This window comes from Elephantulus edwardii, unplaced genomic scaffold (assembly GCF_000299155.1).
Source record: "Elephantulus edwardii isolate Elephantulus edwardi_28Jun2011 unplaced genomic scaffold, EleEdw1.0 scaffold00049, whole genome shotgun sequence".
Lineage (NCBI taxonomy): Eukaryota > Metazoa > Chordata > Mammalia > Macroscelidea > Macroscelididae > Elephantulus > Elephantulus edwardii.
This window is the reverse complement of record NW_006399799.1, coordinates 17,055,794-17,071,538: the sequence shown is the minus strand read 5'-3', so window position 1 is coordinate 17,071,538 and position 15,745 is coordinate 17,055,794. Positions and strand designations below refer to the sequence as shown.

Genomic DNA, 15,745 nt, shown 5'->3' with positions numbered 1-15,745 from the left:
AACAAGTTGGCCAACACAGGATCCCAGCCAGCATCTCCAGTTTGAAGACGCAAGCTGAATCCACAGGCCTGAGTTTTCTGGTGAGACAGCTTGTTGGCTGAGTACACATTGCCCTCTGGTGGTGGAAGGCCCCTCAGCTGTGGTTTTTCTCTTTTAAGGGCCCAGATCCTACAACGCACTGTCACAGCCCATTATAAGGCCCTACAGTAAGTGAAACCTTGAAACAATTTACTTTCACACAGCTGAACCCCTGGGTGGGCCATAGGTTCCTTGTAGCATCCTCTTATGGAGTGAAGGCTGCACACATCTAGGGATGGTGGGAGGAGAGCTGCCTTCCAGCCAGGCTATGTGGGTGCATTCAGCAAGGAGACAGAATCTGGGAGGCTTCTCACCTCTTGAATCTGTTCCTTCATCACTTTTATCTCGTTCTCTCGAGGTTCTATTTGCTTCTTCAGTTCCTTTATTTTGTAGTCAAGCACAAACTTGAATTTCTCGAGTTCCTGGTTTTTCTTTTTCAGATCATAAATTCTTTTCTCCTGGGGGTAGGGTGGAGAGATGTGAGAGAAGGTGAGAGACAATACAAGGCCTTGGTATGTACAGTCCCTCTGAGGCAAAGGATATAAATTCTGATCTTTCCTGGCAAAGGAGTAATGATCCACTTTCCCTCCCCTTGTAGCCGGCTGGACTAATAACTTACTTGTAACCTAAAACAAGCAGCTCAAATGGTGCTGTGCAGCATCTAAAGACAGGCAGAAAAGACCAATTAGCTCCCACTTGATCTGCTCGCTCCAGGGGGACGCCATCTATATGTAAGAAGTGCAATCAGCTGAGACTACCATGTTGGAGAGCACATGGACATGCTTCAGAAGACAATCACAGTTAAACCTTGTTTCCTAATCAGCCCTCCAAGGTGTCATCCATGTGAATGAAGAAGGCGTCTTTGAAGTGCATCTTCCAGCCCCCAATTATTGACTGGGCACACCATTAGAGACTTGGGAGGCAGAAAGTCATCCTGTTTTTTATACACCCTATCTGAATAAAGTACTAGACTGACTTACAGAATCTGTGACTAGAATAAATAAAACAAACAACTTCTCATTTGTTATCACTAAGTTTTAGGGTAATTTGTTGCATTGCAATGGTAACTGGAACACAGGTCTATCCATACATTAAACATTAGTTGAATTAAATATTTTTCAAGTATTGGGATTCTACATCCTCAAAGAGAAAAGACTTTATCTGGGAAAGTAGATGGGCAAACAACTATAACCCTACAAAGGGGTAAAAGAGGAAGGCACAGAAAGTGCTAGAATAACTACTTGTGTGTAAAATGGTCATTCATAAGGGGAAATGAGATAGAGGGCTGGAAAGTAAGAGTTCCTACATGTTGAGTTAGAAAGTTTGGGATTTAGCCCAGAGCCCATGGAACAGCCCTCGAGTTAAATCCAGTGTGCCATCTCTTTGGTTGGTTTTTTTTTTTATTTTTTTAAAAAGCTGTATTGGAATATTAATAGCACATTCAGTCATTTGCATTCATGTTAAAATTGGAAAGTTGATTAGTTCTGACAGAGACCATTCTTGTTATTGTTGTTATATGCCATTGAGTCACCTGTGACTCATAGTAATCCCATATACTATAGCTCTGCACCGTACCCTATCCTGAACCAGTCTCAGTTTCTGATACATCTATCCCCATCACTCCAGTTATTGTGTCATCCATTTCACCTGGGCCCTTCCTTTCCTGCACTGTCCCTCCACCATTCCAAGCATAATGTCCTTCTCCTGATCTCTCCTGGCCACATGCCCAAAGTATATGTGAGATGGAGCTTCAAAATCTTTGCCTCCAGAAAGCATCTTGATTTCACCCTCCCCAAGACAGACCTGTTTGTTCTCCTGGCAGTCCACTGTGTGTTTAACACTCTTCTCCACCACCACAACTTAACAGCATCAATTCTTCTTATATCATTCCTAGTTATTGTCCAGCTCTCTGATGCATAGCAAGTACTTAAGAAGGCCATGGCCTGTATTAGGCTCACCTTTGTCTCCACACTGACATCGTTGCTCTTTAGTACTCTAGAGAGATCCCTGACAGCAGACTTTCCAAACACAATTAGTCTTGATTTTCTGCCTTCTGGCATCAAGAGTGTCAACTATTGAACCAAGCAAGCTGAAGTTATTAACACTCAATCTCTGTCTATCATGAAGCTGCTAATTAATTGGTCCACTATTGACAATATATTCTTTATGTTGAGCTACCATATTGAGGTTGTTGCTTTTAGGTGACATCGAATCAAATACAACTCACTGTGATTCTATGAACAAAAGATCTGAACCCTGTTCTATCCTGCACCATCCTCACACGTCCTGACACACAAAAGCCCATTGCATCAGTCACTGTGTCAATTCACTTGGTTGAGGGTCTTCCTCCCCTTCGCCAATCCTCTCCAAGGAATAGCGCCTACCAGCAACATGTTCACAGAATGTGAGTCAAAACTTCATCATCCTTGCTTCCCAAGAGCACTCTGTCTACACCCTTCCTAAGATATATCTGTTTTTTTCTGATATATCAGTCCATGGGATAGATGTACGTTCTATAAAATGTGGTATGTCATGTCTTGTTTTGTGAGAAAGGTATCCTGCAAAGGCATTCTGCTGATGTCAGCTCACTATATGTCTAGGAGTTAAGGGTTAAGGATAGGCTAGCCCCTCTTTGACCATGTGGGCAGTGGGGTAGGAGAGTTGTCACCAGTCCATGGGGATTTTTTATCCTTGACTGCTTGGAGCAGTGAAGGGCATAGGTCTTTGAGTGAGCTCACTCAGATTCTTATTCAGAGCCCATCACTATCATCTGTATTACTGTGGACAAGATATTTACCAGTTGGAACTCAGTTTCTGGAGCTACAAAATTGGGTTGTTCATGGCACTGTTGATAGAACTGAATGTGATGTGTTTGCAGCCTAGTGTGTAGTACACAGTGCCAGAACTAGTTGCTATAGGGCTGATTCCAACCTCACAATGACCCCATGTGAGTCAGTTTGTTATTGTTGTTATGTGCTGTCGAGGTGCTAGCGACTCATAGTGACCCTGTGTACAAAAGCCCTGAAACCCGCTCTGTCCTGTGCCAACTTTATTGTCTCTGACACATCTACGCTCATTACCCCAGTCACTGTATCAATTCATCTCATCAATTGTCTCCCTCTCTTTCTCCATCCTTCCATCTTCCAAGCATGATGTCCCTCTCCAAGGACTGGTCCCTCCTTACAACATGCCCAAAGTATGTCAAACAAAGCCTCAGAATCCTTGCCTCCAAGGAGCAGCCTGGCTTTACCCACTCTAGGATGAACATGTTTGTTCTCCTGGCAGTCCATGGTATATTCAACATCTTCTCCAGCACCACAGCTCAAATGCCTCAATTATCTTTCTATTATTCTTAGTCATTGTCCAATTCTCTGACACATAGCAATCAATTGTGAAGACTATGGCCTGGATCAGGCACACCTTAGTCTCCAGGCTGACATCATTGCTCTTTTGTATTCTGGAGAGGTCCCTGACAGCCAACTTTCCCAGTGCAATTCATCTCTTGATTTCCTGGCTGCTGGGACCAAGGTGTTAATTGTGGAGCCAAGCACAAACTAAAGCTGTTAACAATCTCAATCTCTTCACCATGTATCATAAAGCTGCCAATCAGCCCAATGGTGAGAATCTTTGTTTTCTTGATGTTGAGCTTCAATCCATATTGAAGGCTTCAGTCCTTAATCAGAGTTGAATTGTATTAAATAGGGTTTTCAAAAGCTGAGTTTCTTTTTTCCACAAGTAGATCATCAATTCTTTCTTCTAAGTCACCTCTGGGTAGACTTGGACCTCCAATCATTTTCGTTAATGGCTGAGTTTACTTTTCATACCACCCAAAAATATTAGTTCCTCTTCCCTGATATACATGGAGAGCTGGGTAGGGAGTTGCACTGCCAACCTATAGGTGGGCAGTTCAAATTCATCAGCTGCTTGGAAGGAGAAAAATGAGCAATTTCTTCCCATGCAATTTACAGCCTTTGAAAACCCACTGGAGAATCAGCTATAAGTTGTTTCCAACTCAATGGTAATGAATCTGAGTTTGGTTTTCCTTTTTTGCTGATTGATTGCTCATTTTTCACCAAATTAAATAAATATGTTCAAGAAAACTAGAGACCCTCCTTGTCCCAAGCTTTGTCTTCACTGCCTGGGCCTGTCTTAGGCACATCTGAGGGAGTGCAGAGGATGAGCCTTCACCTTATCTTGAATTGTCTCATCTCTTTCCTGGATCTCCCGCTTGAGGCCCTGGATGTCCTTCTCCAGGGACTTAATGACTCCTTGCAGCTTCACTTGCTCTCCCTTCAAGCTCTCGATGTCATTGGTTCGCTCTTCAATCTCCTTCTGCAGGCTGCTGAACTAGAGGTACAAGGGCAACAACAGAGACCACCCATCATTATCTTTCAATTAATCTCCATTCTTTCAACTCGCTGTGAATTCAAAGAGGCCCCCACCAGTGCCTAACTGTAATCAAATCCTCCACCTTCTAGAAATGTTAAAGCATTCAACATATCTGGGGTTTTAGAAGGAGATTTTTTCGAGAACTTGGGACAGTTCAGAATTTCCCAGGAAGGCCAGTTTCAAAGGTCTAATTTGAAATGGTATCTGCTAAGATCCAGTCCCATTCCACTTACAGATGTGTCTCTGCAGTGAGATGCTTTAGAGATTAATTCTTTTAGTGGAATGAGACAGCAGCAAAATCCCCACGACCACAGCAGCTCTTGAAAGGCTGAGGGTCCATGCCCCATCCACGTTAAAGAGATTGGGTCATGGCTGGTGAGTCGTCTTTGTGCCGGCCAAGAAAGGAAGATGTGATTGCCCTCTGGTTTACTGGTAATATGATTTCTAATAGAAAGGTATGTAGGCTTGCTTTGAACATGGCCTCTTCAGAGAAAAATAGCAATCCTTGAGGATCTGTGAACTGAATCCTCCCTCATTCAATTGTCTATGAACATTTCCATTTTGTAAATGAAACATCTTTTACTGCCTATTCCTTTCCCCCCAAATCTCCTGAACCAAGAACTGGGAGATACCCCGAGGCTAAGATTTCATTTGCCTCATCATCTCCACAAGACCTTATTTCCATTTCTATCAGAGATTTCTCTCTGAAAATTTTGACTAAATTTTACTTGCCAGTAAATGAAAACCTAGAAAGTTTTAGAGAGCTCCGTTTCTTAGTGAAAAAAGAAAGAGAATGAGCTGGCCTTTCAGAGGATGTGAGGATGTGCTAAGAGTGTCTGCCTAAAGATACATGAGAATCCCTGCACTCCCGGCACTCCCTTCCTACCCTCCTGACTGGCAGAAGCTCTGCTGTCCGCCAGGGTGGGGCTACTGTTGACTCCAAGCTTTCTCTACAATACTGTCCTTACCCACCCCAGGACCTCTCAGACAGCAGTACAGTACCTTTTTCCTCATGATGCCTGTTTCTCCTTTGAGCCGTAGGTTAGATTCCTTTTCATCCCGAAGCTTCTTCTCATACTTAGTCTTGATGTCTTGGATTTCTCGGTCTTCATCTTCTTCAATTTGCTTCTTGGTCTCTTCAAACTCTCGTAGCTGCTGCCTAACATCTTCTTGTGCCTGTAGAGAGAGAGAGAGGTGCAGAAAGTACAGAGGAAGAGGGAGAGGGAGATGAAAGGGAGAGGTAGAGAAGAAGATAGATATGTCAGGAGGGAAGGGACTCATTGTTCCTTAGTTCAGTCAGTTTTCTGGAGATCAACAAACATTTCTGGAACATTTACTAAAAGGTGGACTCTGTGCTGTTCCTGGGAAATCAGTTCTTGATGAAACACCATTCCTCCCTTAAGAAACTTGGGGGGAGATAAGAAGTAAAGATGATGTCAGGGTGTAAACATGGGGGGAGTGTCTTGAGAGTTCAAAGAAAGAGCTGACCCCTCCAATACCCCAATATTGAAGAATTAGCATTTTCTTTCTTTTTTTTTTTTTTTGAATTAGCATTTTCTTGACACCACGCATTGTGGGGATGGAGAGTAAAGGAGGTCGCCCACGGAAGGGCTACTCAGAGTTGGCCCTTGCCTGGACTCCTTAGGATGAGTACAGTGGCCAAACAAAGGAGAAGTCCTGGGAAAAGAGTTGACCATAAGCAGAGACCTAGAGGTTGTTGGGGAGACCACTGGCAGCTCCAAATTGTAGATATGAGGGTGTAAGACCCAGAGAGCAGGAAATGGGCCTGGATTGGGTGGGCTAAGTTAAGACCACTTGTATAAGCCAAATGCCCCTCATATCCTGGAACTCTGGGCAGCTCAGGTGGAGGTGGATTTTTCTCAATTGCCTATTGTCACTCAGCACTCTTTGAAGTTTGTGCTATTTGTGATACCTCTATCTTACCACGTTCATCTCCCTCACTGTCTGGTCACTGTCCTGGTTTACAGAAGACTTCTGCATCCTGGCTTAGCCTCTTTTCTATAATCAGAAGAGCCCCATTAGAGGATGGACAATGTTTTCAGTGCTTTTACCTTTATCTTGACTCTACTTCAGCCACCTACTCTCAGAACCATCTCTTCTTCAATGATGTCACCTCTGAAACCTTCAAATTCAGATTCCTCCTCCCAAGATAGACCTATCTTTGACAGACCCAGGTATGGTCATTCCAACTCCCAAACTCATCACTTTCCTGGCCCCATGATTCCTCTGCTATCTTACAGACCCCTAGTTCTTTACTAATCTCTCTCTAGCCAGTACCTGTGGTCACCAGTACATCTTGATTCTTCTGTAGCTATTAGTAAAATCTAAGCTACGATTCTTCACACACTCTCTCTCTCTCTCACACACACACACACACACACACACACACACACACACACACACACACACCCCTCCCTAGTTGCTAAATACTGCAGTATGAAATCACACAATCTGGGCGATTAATGTCCTATAATTCAACCTGCACCTCAGCTAAGTCCTCAGTCACCCTTGCCAGTTCTCTTACTGCCTCTTGTCATTCTTTCACATTTCCTCCAAGCCTTCATAAGTTTCCTACAATCTTAGAAGATCAGCTTGCTACAATTTCATGCAAAAAAAAGGGGGGCTATAAGGAATTTCCAAATATTTACTTCATCTTAGGAAATTATATATATTTTCCCAACCACTAACTGCTTGAACACACTAGGACTCTGCTCTGCCTGGAAGTAAGATTATCCCCACTCTCCCATCTCACTTCTTCATCTGGTTAATGCCAATTTACATTCTTCTCAGATCTCATTTGCTTCTGCAAATCTCCCAGGCCAATCTAGGCACCATTTGACGGTGTCCTCCTACTTTCTTGGGTATATCTCCGTATCAGATGTTGATCTCTGTGCCTCCCTCCTTAACCTGAATAATAGCCAGACCCATGCTTTGTTTCTCTTTACACCTAGTACTCAGGCTGGTAAACCAATGGGACGCTGTTTGTATTTGTTAAATCAGTGAATGACTGGATTGATTTTTAAAGAAATAGTTGCTAAAGGATTTTAGGCAACTGCCCATCATTTGGGTGCTTGTTCTGCTCTAGATTCTACAGGCTTTTTCTTCTGGAAAAATCTCCCCAGTTCTTAAAGCAGAAAAGTACACAGTTAGGATAGGACAAAAACCATGAATAGGATCTATGCAAAGAATTTAATTATAAAAAGCCTAACTCCCAGCTTACTGAGTACCCTGAGCAATATAGAAGCAAAGTGGGTAGAAGCAAAGTAAATGTATGCTGAAATGTGGTGAAGGAATGTTTTCCGTAAGCTACCCAGGCAGTGTGCAGGCTGCAAATGGCAGGCTGGACAGTAAGAAGGAGGCCCGATTAGCTTTCCAGACACACCTCTTCCAGAAGGGTGGTTTTCTCCTGCAGCTTGGTCTCATAGAACTCAGTCAGCTCTTCCAGGGCCTGGCTCTTGGTCTCATCATTGTCCCGAAGCTGCTTTTCATATTCTTCCTGCATCCTCTGGGACTTGAGCTGCAACTCTTGGTACTTCTCATATTCCAGAAGCAGCTTTTGGTTGTTGCAACATTCTGGAAGGAAGCAGGGAGGATCTTTAAGGTGGGAGAGAACAACAGCCATAGGGACATCCTGGAGCTTTGGGAGCATTTCCATCCCTTTCCCACATCAGCTGGGGTACCAGCCTCTAGGCCAAAATCAAAATGCTTGGCCATCGTCCTTGTCTGGTCCCTGCTCTATAAGCAAGCAGTCAAGTTCTGTCCCCTTTTAAATGTATAAAAAGTACAGAGGGGTTCAGGGCCAAATCTGGTGATCTTGTGATGAGAAACTGTACTGCAATCCGGAAAGCATGCTGTTTGAATCCACCAGCTGCTCTGTGGGATAAGGGTGGGCAATCTCCTCCCATGCAATTAAGCTGCTTCTAAAAATGCAGCAGAGGGTCAGCTATGGACTAGTTCTGACTCGAGGGTACACAACAAGAAGAAGTATGTAAAGTAGGCATTAGCTCCTCATTTTACAGAAGATTAAACTGAGTCTCAATGAGGCTGGGGACTCCTTAGGGCATTCAACAAATAAATGGGCCCTAATGAAGTCTACCAGGATGCAAACTTGAACTTTGTCATATCTCCTTTCCTTCTGTATGCATTCTTGGGAACAAGTCTCTAATTCACATCCCTTCCCTTGATTTAGTCTTTGTGCTGTTCATCAGGAAGCCTGAGTTTTAGAACACGTTTCAGTATCATTCCACCCAGCTCTATCACTGTGTACTCAGTCTCATTCTACCCAGCTCTATCACTGTGTACTTGCTGTCCTCCAACTGGCCATACCAAAGCTCTCTTTGCACCACTGCTTCTCAGACCAGAGTTAGACACTTGGACCAACTGCTACTTCATTCCAACTCTCAGAATTACTGCTTTCAGCTGACATTTTCACTCTCTAAATTCCCCAGTGGACTACCAGTCCGTAGGGAGCCACTTCTGTTGGTTTTGTATGTCTGTTGTGCTGTAGTCCTACCACATGTTGCTCTATCTGCTTGCAAGTCCTGGAGAATAGGGTATATAATGACCATTCATTATCTCTCCACCCTGAAGAAAGGTGAGCACCTAGGGCAGGGACACTGGCTGCTCTGGCATGTAGGGACATTTCATAAGTGTTTAACGAGTAAATCCAGCAGTACAGTGAAAACAATTGTGAGTTCTAGGGAATACTTAGACAAAGTCTTATTACCTAGGATTTTTGTTACATTGTCCCTGCCTTTCTCTTCCACTATCACCAGTTGCCCTCTGCCCACACAGCCTCTACTCACAGACTCACCCAAGTCCTGCAGCTCCCGGTTTTGCTTATCCAGGAGGTCGTCTATGCGTTCCTGATGCAGTATATCCTGCTTTTCTTTTTCCATCTTTAAAACCTAAAATACAGATTTTCTCATCTCTACACATCTGAAGGTACTCCTAGGGCAAGGACTAACATCACAAGTAACATTCTTCTTCCCCTACAAATATTCCTGAGGCCTGTATTTTGCACCAAGTTCCAAGAAGGCTCACTGTAACTTTTTAAAAATACAGTACTACATTCTGCTTTGAATGTCTTAAATTTTCACACTTATAGCCTTTCTACAAAGTGAGCTATGTCAGTACTGAGGTCAGTTCTGGATATGTGGCATATGGTTATTATCAGGGATCTGAATGCGCTGTTGTCTGCACACAGCTGGGTAAGCTTCCAATACAGTGTGGTCTTTGAGCACGAAAGTTCCTTGTAGGTGGTGCCATTGCCAGGACCCAATAGAGGGCTTGGCTTTTTTTTTTTTTACAAGGCACAAAATAAATGCTAGTTGACTACATGAAGAAATGAAATAATGAAGAAATAAAATTAAAAGCCAGGGGGTTTTTTTTTCAGCTAAACTCTGTGATTCACAGAGATACTATAAATGAACAAATATCCCTTGAGAAAAAAATTGAGGGGTCTAGACAGGAGGCAGACATATTCTTATAGAACAAAGTAATAGATTCTGAGTAAGACTTGGACCAAATACAACTATGTGGAGAACATTTAGACAGATTTTGTTTTATCTCTTGACAATCCAAAAATCAATATTCTTATAGCTCTTCCCTTTTTATATTTTTCTTTGTGTTTTTGAATCTATGTAAGTCTCTCCTGTCACTGCAGAGAATTTTGAAATTACAGAAAAGTATGAAGAACAAAATTTAAATTATCCATAATACCAGCTTCCGGAGATAATTATACTTTTAGCTATGTTCTGAAAAGCTGTTCTATGTGTTTTTATAATATACCTAATTAGTACCATTCACTGTAAGAGCTGTATAGTCTGCTTTTGTTCATTTTGCACTGGCAAGCATTTCTGATGTCCACAACTGTCTGAAGGTATTATATCCTCCCATGTCCTAGCAGTACCACATGCATCTTGAGCAAGTGGCTATTTGTGGTTTCTTGTGATTGTTGGTTTAGTTTCTCACACAGACCTGGTTTTTTGTTTTTAAGGACTCCATTTCCTGGACGAACTTGTCTGTGAGCTCCTTAATCTTCTCAGAGTAGTTCATTTCCTTTAGTCGAAGTTGATACTCATTCTCCATCTTTAATTCTTCCACGCGAGTCTTTAGCTCCAACATAACCTGGGCCTTTGGGAGAAGGACACAAGTGAATCAAGGATATACACAGTACAACTGAACTAGAATATTTACATTTAGAGGCCTTGATTTCTTTTGGCAGATGTAGCTTATACTTGCCTATTACTAAATATGTCTCAAGTAGAACTTACCTTTTCCCCTGTAATTCACATGGGCTACAAACTAGTAGACATAAGATCTTCTTCCTGTAGTCTTACAATATTGTGAGAGCCTTACTGTGTGCCAGCCACTGTGCTTATCTTTTATCTCCCTCAAATCTGAAAGGTCACCTCAACGGACATACTTTGGACCACACTTATTCCTGTTGCTTTCTCTGTCCCACTCCAGCTTGGCTCAACTACTCTGTTCTACTTTTATACCTTCTTTGCTGTTGTTGATATGTGTTATCTGGTCAGAATGGACTAATAGCTGACCCTCCCGTGGCTTTTCAGAGGCCATAAATTGCACAGGAGGAGATTGCCCATCTCTCTCACTCTGGGCCACTGAATGATGGATAGTAACAGCCTGCCTTTGGGTTGGAAGTGCCAAATGACATTTTCAAAGACACTGTATAATTTATCTATTTTGTTTTTTATTGTCTGTTGTCTTTTCCTCTTAGAACTCAAGGTCTAGGAGAGCTGAGATATCTGGAAATTTTGTTTGCTGAAGTAATTTCAATGTTAGAAGAATATCCAACACATAACAGGCACTCCGACAGCTCTGGTGGCCTAGTAGGGAAGGAGTTGCACTTCTAACCTAAAAGCAGGCAGTTCGAATTCACCAGCTACTCCACAGAAGAAAGAGAGGCAATCTTCTCCGTTATAAACACAAAGGTGTATCTATTTCTTTTACTTATTTTTCTTATTGTGTACTGTCGAACTGGATCCAGCGGGCACAGGAGAAGATTGCCCCTCCTTCTCCAGCAGAGCATCTGGTGGATTAGAATCGTGCACCTTTGGGATTGTGGCACAACTTCTTGCCAGTAGGCCACCAGAGTTCCCTAAATGTGTATATGTTAATGAGACAGAATTAGGGTGGGGTTTATTTTGAGTTGCACTCTTACAAGTTCTATCCTCAATCAAGTCATATCCTACCCAAGTCATGACCCTCATATAATTAATTAATGTAGGGGAGTTTTTACAGGGTGTGACTCTTATATTTCTTCCTTTCTCTCTCTGCATGTGCTCTGGCAAAGCTCTCTTGCTTGGGATCCTGTATCCCGCTCATCATCATCTGATCTCTGCTTCTTGAAGCTTAGCAGTCTGTTGTCTGATCTGTCAGTGTGGGGATTCATCAGCTTCTGCAACCCTGTGAGTCATTAGGCTGTTGTCTGACCTGCCAATCATGGATTCATCAGACTGTACAATCACATGAGTCAAGAGAAACTTCCAGCTCAAATGTATCTACAGATTTGGGATTTTCTAGCCTCTATGACTGTGTGAGCAATTTTCTTGAATTTAATTTAACAGAATATCTTTGTTTCTCATTTACGTCTGTCTATTTCACTGGTTTTGCTACTCTAGGGAATCCAACCTAAAACAGAGGGAGAGACCTTTTTTTGATATACTGTGTTTGAGGTACTTGCTCATTCTGCCCTCCTCAATCCATTCTCCTTTTGTACTGGTTTACTTACAAAGTTTGTATACATTGTTTTTCACACTGGATCTTTCCCATTCCCTTTACCCACCCCTCTCTACACCCACCAAACTGTGTGATCCTATGAGTACTTCCCCCCCGCCCCTGCCCATCCTCACCCCTCTGTTCCCCCCTTTTGCATCCTCACACACGTTTTACTAGTTATCTTCCTATGTCTACAATAATGGTCTTATATAGTCTTGTCCTTATGGGACCAAGTTAGTTCACTTTGTAAAATGCTTTTCAGTCCCTCCCAAGTTAGGTAGTAGTTTTCAAAATCATTGCTCCTGCGTGTTGCATAGTACTCCATTGTGTGAATGAACCATCATTTCTCAATCCATTTGATTGTGGTTGGACATCTGGGTCATTTCCATGTTCTTGGGATGGTGAATAATGCTGCTATAAACAATGGTGTACAAGTCTCTGTTTGTGCCTCAGTTTTAATTTTTTGGGGGTATATTTTCCTGTCAAACATTCTTCTAGGTGGTATAGCACTGGTCTGTGTGTTGCTGTACAGAGGTAACTTGTGGTTGTTGTGATGCTGAACACTGTGACAGTGATGTGCCAATCGTGGTAATGGGCACCCATGGTGGACAGTGTTGGCTGGAGCTTCCCGACTAAAACAAGCCTCGAAGCAGGAGCGGTATCCACTTCCGAAATGGCTTGCCTCCAGAAACTCTACGTACGAACAGTGCTCAGGCCGTTCATTCATAGGGTCGCTATGAGTCATCTACTACTCAACGGCACCAAACAACAAATGACAACATATTCCAAGAAGTAGCCCAGCTGAGTCATATAGAATTTTTATGTTCAGCTTTGGAAAAAAATGCCAAACTGCCTTCCAGAGTGGTTGTACTATTTTATAATCCCACCAACAGTGTAAAAGAGTTCCTATCTTTCCACATCCTCTCCAACATTTATTTCTTGCTGTCCTGTTAAATTTTGCCATTGCTATTGGGGGTGAAATGGTATCTCACTGTAGTTTTGATTTGCATCTCTCAGCTTGCCAGGGATTTAGAGCATTTCTTCCTGTGTCTGTTGGCCATGCAAATATCTTCCTGTGTGAAAAGTCTGTCCATGTCTTTTGCCCATTTTATAATTGTGTAATCAGTCTTTTTCTTGTGGAGGCTCTGTAGGAGTCTGTAAACTTTTTATATGAGACCCTTGTCTGAAATGATAGATCCAATTCTTACCTTTTCTTCCATGTCTGTTTTGGTGACGAGGACCTCTTCAGCAAAGCCCACTTCTCTCTCTCGCTTGATTCCCCGCCCATCCTTATCAAAGACCTTCCAGATGAATAGGCAGCCATCCTCAGCAGCAGTCAGCAGGTACTGGTCATCAAAGGTGATCAACATCTGAAGAGAAAAAGTTCAGAGAGAGGAAGTTTTTGAGGGCCATAGATGACCAGAATAAGCTGGTCTCTGCAAGGTCTTGCTCCTCCAAGCCTCTGGGAAAGTAGAATGGAGCCTGGACAAGAGTGAGACAAAAGACACTCCAAAGGTTTTGTTAATAAGTGTGAAACCAAAGCTGCATCTATATTCTCTCTGGATTTGGTCTATGAAGGGTCAATAATCTCTCTCTAGCTTTCTGTATGCATATGTTTATGCTGTTGTTATGTAGTATCAAGTTGGAACCAACACATAGCTGACCCTTCAGTGGGTTTTCAGAGACAGTAAATCATACAAGAGGAGACTTCCCATCTTTTTCTTCTCTGTAACAGCTGATGGATTTGAACTGTGTGCCTTTGGGTTGGCAGCACAACTCCTTACCATTAAGCCACCAGAGCTCCCTGTTTTCAGTGATTGAGTTCCAGGGATTAGATCTCTAGGTCCTTCTTCTGAGATGTCTCTGGGTAGATTTAAATGTATAACCTTTTTGGCTAGGAGACAAATGCATTATTTTTCTTATATATACCACCTAAAGTATTGAATTTACCATAGACTGCCAAGAAAACAAAAAAATTAATCCTGGAGAGGGTTAAACCAAGCTACTCCTTGGAGGCAAGGATTCTGGGGCTTTGTCTGACATACTCTGGGCATGTTGCAAGGATGGACAGGTCCTTGGAGAGGGACATCATGCTTGGGAGGGTGGAGGGACGGCACAAGAGGGGAAGACCCTCTATAAGATGGATTGATTCAGTGACTGGGGCAATCGGGATGGGTGTGTCAGAGGCAGTGTGATTGGCACAGGATAGAACAGGGTTTAGGGCTGTTGTGCATAGGGTCGCTATGAGTCGGAAACGACTCGACGGCACATAACAACAACAATAACCACCTAAAGACTCCAACATATCCATTATGCTAAAAAAACTTAAACTAACTACTGTCAAGTTGGTTCAGACTCATCCATTACCACCCTCCATCAACTTCCTGAGGCTGTCAGCTGCAATGCGAGGAGCCTACCCATCTTTCTCTGGCAGAGCTGTGGTGCACTCAAGCCACAGGATATGCACAGACTTTGGGTTAGTAGCACAACTTGCTATGCTACTAGAGTTCCTCAGACACCTATTACAACAGCAAAAATAAAAAACAGTGGTAATACTAAATGAGACAATGTGGAGAAAATAGCATCTCTCCATATGTGGATCATGGGAATGAAAATGGCACAGACACTGTGGGAAACAGTTTCTCAGAAACCTAAATATAAACCTAAATATACTTACCATACACTCTATAAATAGTATTCCTGGGCTATTCCCATAGAAATGATGTAGTATGTTCATGTGGGGATTGCAACTAATGTCATGGAAAAATATGTTTATGAACTGTTGAATGGAAAACCAATTTGCTCTGTAAACTTTGACTCAAATCACAATAAAAAAATAAGAAAAAAAGAAAAATTACTTTCATATGAAAATCTGTACCTGATAGCTCATCACAGCTTTATTAGTAACAGTTTTTTTTTTTTAAAAAAATCACCTAGGAAAAGTGTCCAGCAGCAGGGGAATGGTTCAATGCTGTGCGACTACCCTTCCACAGACAGCCGCTACACTGACTCAGCAACCCTAAGAGGGCAGAGTAGAAGTGCTCCACAGGGTTTCCTAGGGTAAAATTTTTACAGAGCAGATTCTTAGATCTTTTATCCCTTGGGTTAAAAACTGAGCACACAACCAAGTGCTAAATCACTGTACCATGAGGGCTTCTTCATGGACTACTACTCAACAATAAAAAGTAAACTACTGATACACAAACAAGTTGGATGGATCTTACGTGTATTATATACTGAGTGAAAAAAAGCCAGTCTCCAAAGGTATGATTCTATTTCTACAAAATTCTCAAAATGACAAAATTATAGAAATGGAGAACAAATTAATGATTGCTGGGGGTTTAGGGATAGTAGTGGGTGAGGAGTGTTGTTGAGGTTATAGAAGGATAGCTTAGGGCAGATCCCTCTGGTGATAGAATAGCCCTGTAATGTCTCATGAAATTTCATATACAGTAAAATGACACAGAATTTAACACACTTTGTTCAATGTCTGTTAGCTGGCATATATTATTAA

The 15,745-nt window shown here is 42.4% G+C and overlaps 1 protein-coding gene across 1 annotated transcript in view; it reads right to left on the bottom strand.

Annotated features, from left to right (window-relative positions):
* WDR65 (WD repeat domain 65) overlaps positions 1 to 15,745 on the bottom strand; it is a 126,331-nt gene that overhangs the window by 37,055 nt on the left and 73,531 nt on the right. The window contains exons 11-17 of the mRNA XM_006886618.1: positions 13,440 to 13,601; positions 10,468 to 10,623; positions 9,302 to 9,395; positions 7,871 to 8,061; positions 5,470 to 5,643; positions 4,267 to 4,425; positions 393 to 536 (exon numbers count right to left, since the gene is read on the bottom strand). Coding sequence (XP_006886680.1) covers positions 393 to 536; positions 4,267 to 4,425; positions 5,470 to 5,643; positions 7,871 to 8,061; positions 9,302 to 9,395; positions 10,468 to 10,623; positions 13,440 to 13,601 — 1,080 coding nt within the window. The remainder of the gene's footprint in view (positions 1 to 392; positions 537 to 4,266; positions 4,426 to 5,469; positions 5,644 to 7,870; positions 8,062 to 9,301; positions 9,396 to 10,467; positions 10,624 to 13,439; positions 13,602 to 15,745) is intronic.